This window comes from Morone saxatilis, unplaced genomic scaffold (assembly GCF_004916995.1).
Source record: "Morone saxatilis isolate NCDOM2014 unplaced genomic scaffold, NCSU_SB_2.0 Contig9, whole genome shotgun sequence".
NCBI classification, from domain to species: domain Eukaryota; kingdom Metazoa; phylum Chordata; class Actinopteri; family Moronidae; genus Morone; species Morone saxatilis.
The window spans coordinates 21,479,789-21,484,792 of NW_023340268.1; the positions used below are offsets into that span (position 1 = coordinate 21,479,789).

At 38.6% G+C, this 5,004-nt stretch overlaps 1 protein-coding gene across 1 annotated transcript; it reads left to right on the plus strand.

Moving 5' to 3' along the window:
- The first annotated feature begins 774 nt into the window (after positions 1-774).
- Positions 775-4,614, plus strand: lrrc3b (leucine rich repeat containing 3B). The gene has a single exon (XM_035680809.1). It carries the CDS (start codon positions 918-920, stop codon positions 1,698-1,700), a length of 783 nt encoding a protein of 260 aa, XP_035536702.1. The 5' UTR covers positions 775-917; the 3' UTR covers positions 1,701-4,614.
- Positions 4,615-5,004: the final 390 nt, after the last annotated feature.

Here is a 5,004-nt window from a genome sequence, read left to right on the forward strand (position 1 = left end):
ACATTCTTGTCACATTATGACACGTGAATTGTTCTGAACATGGTTATGTTTATCCGACAGAGGTCTATAAGAAAACATTGAACAGACGATGCAGCTGTGTCGTTGTTGACTTTGAAGCAAGGACCTCTCATTTTGTGAAATGGCTGTCGTCTTGACTCCTCTCTCTTCTGTCTGTCCTTGCCTCCTCCGTTCGCATCTCTGGTGGGAGAGACAAAGATGCAAGGAAAGGAGGCGAGGAGAGAAATCAAGGATGTACAAACTAGGAAATGTTCCTTTGTCTCAGGGCCAGTTTGTCTTTTCCCTTTTACTTTGTTTTCTTCTTCTCACGTATTTATGGACTTTGGATTTTTTGCCATGGGTTTGTTTGCCTGTATTGGAGTGTTTATCTGGTTTTGTGCCTACCTGACCATCCCATAAGCCTTTTTGTATTGACTTTGCCATTAATTACTCTGAGTCTGCATTTGGGTACAATCTCTAGCATTCCTGTTACTATGCTTGAACAATTTGACACACATTTAATCAGTGCTTAAGCAAAAAAAAAGTATTGGATCGGATTTGTTATCAGCAGATAAAGGACTCTAATTGGGATCAGGGCCAAAAAAACTTGATCGGGAATCCAGAAAAATATGGTCTTCCATGAATACAAATATCCAAATTTGAAGGCCCTGTGATGGTATTAATGACAAATAGAATAACAAACAAAATGTCACACTAGGTCAAATGCAGGAACTGTATTTGTTCATCTTGTCTTTCTGTTTGATGTTGTTTCAGGCCTCAAGGCAGCATGATAACATCTGTTCACACTCCAGTATCTCCAGCGGAAGGACAGTAAGGACCAGTCGCCACTATGCGATGAGTGTAAGGGACCAGTGGCGGTGTTGTGGCCCCAGGCGGGATGCTGCTGACGGCCGGTCAGTATGACTCTGCTGGACTTGTGGCTGTCGCGCTCCATCCCCATGTGCCTGCTCCTTCAGAGCCTTGTCCTCATGGCCCTTTGCTTCCCCTCGGCCAGCATGTGTCCAAAGGGCTGCATCTGCCTACGCGACCCCCACCTACATGGCCTCAACGTTACCTGCAGTCAGTCCCGCCTCAAGGAGATCCCCCCCAGCCTCCCGGCCGACACTGTCCTTCTGAGGCTGGACCACAACCAGATAGGCGCCGTTCCCGATCAAGCCTTCCATGGACTCAGGCTTTTGAGGGAGCTCAACCTTTCATACAATGCAGTGGAGACTTTAGGGGAAGGTGCCTTCAGTGGCATAGAGGCAACGTTACAGGTGCTGGACCTCTCCCACAATCGCATCACTAGCGTACACAAGGATGCCTTCGCTCGGCTCAAGGCCCGCGTCATTGTGGACGATAACCCCTGGCATTGTGACTGCGCCCTCCAGCAGGCCATCGGCGGAATGGCTCACAACCACGAGGCCGCCGCTCGGGTCCTCTGCAGGAGCTCGGCACTCCGTGACCAGGAGGGACGACCTTTCTTGGCAGTGGAAACAGACCTCTGTAACCTGGCCAAAAGGACCACAGACTACGCCATGCTGGTGACCATGTTCGGTTGGTTCGCCATGGTCATTTCATATGTGGTATATTATGTCCGTCAGAACCAGGAGGATGCCCGACGACATCTGGAGTACCTCAAGTCACTCCCCAGCAAGCCCAAGAAACCTGACGAGGCCGACGACATAAGCACTGTTGTCTGACAGCAGTATCAATGTGACTGTATCCCACAAAACCTGATGAACACCAAAATGTTTATGTAACAGGACCCACATTTATAGTGTTTACTAATTCAAACTTTTAGGTGATGTGAGCATCAAATCTGCTGAGAAATCTTTGTATTTTAGAAATTTTGTCGTATGTCCTTACTAGGGTTTGTTCATGACTGATCTAAAATGAGATGAGAAGGGAGGCCACAGAGTCTAATGGTTCAACACCAACATTGTCTTTTCTACAAAAAATTGCATATGGAGTTTTGAAGGTTTTGAATCTCAGGTTTAAATATTGACATGATAATGGCTTTTTTTAGGTTAAAATTTGGAATATCTGATAAAAAAGAAATATATTTGTAAGACGTGACACCCTAAACTTCATTTCTGAGAGCCCTCATTTTGGCATCTCAAAGCCCACGATAAAATGTACATCGAGTTTTGCAACTCTTGCTAAACCAACTGCATCTTCATACCCCTTTAGTTTAAATGTAAATTAAAAAATCTAGTCAACATTTCTGAATCCATGGCCTACTTATGGAGACTATTTAATCTATACAGTGTGTGATATTTTAGACCATTGCAGATGGGAGGTATTTGTCATATCTTCCTGCTTGCCTTTAGCTGTGGTGTTGTGTTTTTATACAAAAAAAAATCACAATTAAGACATATTTGATAGGGATGGGTAGGCAAGATTTCACTGAAATATTTAATTAACCATGTCACATCGCGGCTATGGAGAACATTGGAATCTACGGAAGTCGATTTCTGTCAAGAAAAGTAATGAATGATTAATGTTAAGAATGATTAATGGTTAAATTGTTAAAATGAACATATAAAGTTACTAAAAAATATTAACGTTTTAAGACAAAATTAAAAGATGCTAACTTGTCATTGTTACCGGCACCTACATATTCTATCATATACTATCACCATTACGCACCAAGTTAAATTAGCTTAGAACCAGTGGTTCTACCATACAACCAACCATGGTTCAGGGTCACAGTTCTGGCAAGGTAATAGCAAAAAAGCCACGAAAACTAATAAAGTATGTACAACAGCTGTTATTAAAATCACAGATTAATTTAGATTAGCTCGGTGTGAATTTAATTTAATGTTTGGCACACTGAGACAGATGTTGAGGTGGAAACAAGTGTTAACAAAATGACTAGTATTAATTACTGTAGTGAATCTATAGTGAAGTCAGTATAGCCTAGTGTCTCAAAATAATGACTAACTATCTCATAATTTTAAAAAATAACTTTTTCCAGGCAGAAATGGGCATCCATAGATCCTGTTTGGTCAGACGGTGTGCATTATTTTCACATAACCACACTCCTCTGACACAATGTTCTCATTGAATTCATGAATTAATTCTCATAGCCTGATTTCAGTTCTTACGAGGCTACAGCTTCTCCTTGTTGGAGTAGGGAAGTATTGTTCGTTACATGATAGGCAAAAAAGGTGCAGATACAAGTTTCCATTTAAAGAATGTACTGCCCCAAAATAAAGCAAAAACAAAAACGTACATTTTAATTGTAGCAAGTGCTCCATGGTGTAAGCAGGATAATCCAATCCAACTTGTATAGCTATTAAACAATAATGCACTCTGTGGAGGCAAATGTGGGTGCAATCAGCCCACAGCATGCATTATTCTTAAATGACCGCATTGTGTATTATTTGTTATATACAACAATACAATAATCATAATGCTAATCCTAATGAGAGTTTTGGTTTACACTTGGGAATAAGGCTTTTAAGCTGAAATGGTATGAGAAGTTTGTGGTTCCTGCATAACACTGATAACACTGCTATTCCAAAACTACATTCATCTCAATACAAGTCTGCTCAGTTTCTCGTAATCATAATGAGATTATTTTCATGTTAAAATATTTTAGCTATTTAGATATTTTTATGTGATAATGACATTGTTTCTTGTTATTACTGCATACAGAATTATTCGGTTTTACAAGAAACCTATACTTATTTTGTCATATCAAGGAACATTTTCATTATTTCATGATAATGATATATTTCATGAAAACAATTAACAACATACCAACTCTGCTCATTATATAACCATCTTTATAATATTATAAGAAAGAAGATACAGTCAGTGTCTGAAAAGAAAACACTAGCCTACATTAGTTCATTGCTTAATATTTAAATAACATGTAGCTACACAGCCAACTTGGTCACCTTGGTCATATCTTTGTACACCTGAGTGGCCTGCGGTTAATACCATGCACTCACTAATTACGCTTTACAAGCAATCGCAATGGACATTTTTCACCCGAAATTTTGTTTAAAAAAATTGACGTCTTTTTAGTTTATTTTTATTTACAAATTATTATCCTAAAAGACTAGAACTGATCATCAATCAAAAAATAATAAAGTAAAGACAGTTTAAAGGTTCATGTGTATATTGTCATAGTAATTTTATTTTAAAGATTTGGTACATAGTAATAACATGAAAATATCTTTTTATAACAAGATGTTTTGATATGATAAACTGAGCAAACAGTTTTTGTTATGGCGGCGGCAACAACCTGCCATTCAAACAGCACACGTCAGACAGTGAGTCATTGCTATAAACAACTCTGTCACTATCCACAAATATATTTCAGCCATTATGTGCTAACAGTTTAATAAAGATACATGCCTGTAAACTTTTCAGAGGTTGACCTGGCATGCAAAACATCCATTAACAACCTAGCAAAATTGTAGATATTTTAGTGGATATATGTCAATTATATGTAATACCAGTACCAAGATTAATGTTCATTTATATTAGATTAATTTGTCTGCATTGCAATGACAAACTTTTGATCTAACCTTTTAAATGTTATCAAAATGAATGTTACATTTATCAAATGATTATTATATTATATTATTAATAACTATGTAATTATTGAAATATGACCTAATCCTTTCAAAAAGCATCCATACAGGGTTGCATGGTTTAAATCTTTGCCTGTGTTTAATCTTATTTTGGATCACAAAACATGCTCATACGATACAGAATTCTCAAATTTGGTAAAGTCGGTATGTCCTTGTGTTACTAGAACGTTACATGTGATATTTAGTTTATGGTGCCAACGAAAACCTTCGCAGTCTGCAGTCATCGTCTCACAATCTAAAAGTCACTGCTGAACTGCACAAACTTGAGTTTCTTTGCCTGGTTTCTGCTGGTCTCCAGTGGTGTAACTTGTCATCTTGTTTGCTACAAGTATAGCACACCATGACATTACTGTTGGGTGTGGTTACAGGTGCAACAAAATACGCTTGTGACCAGACC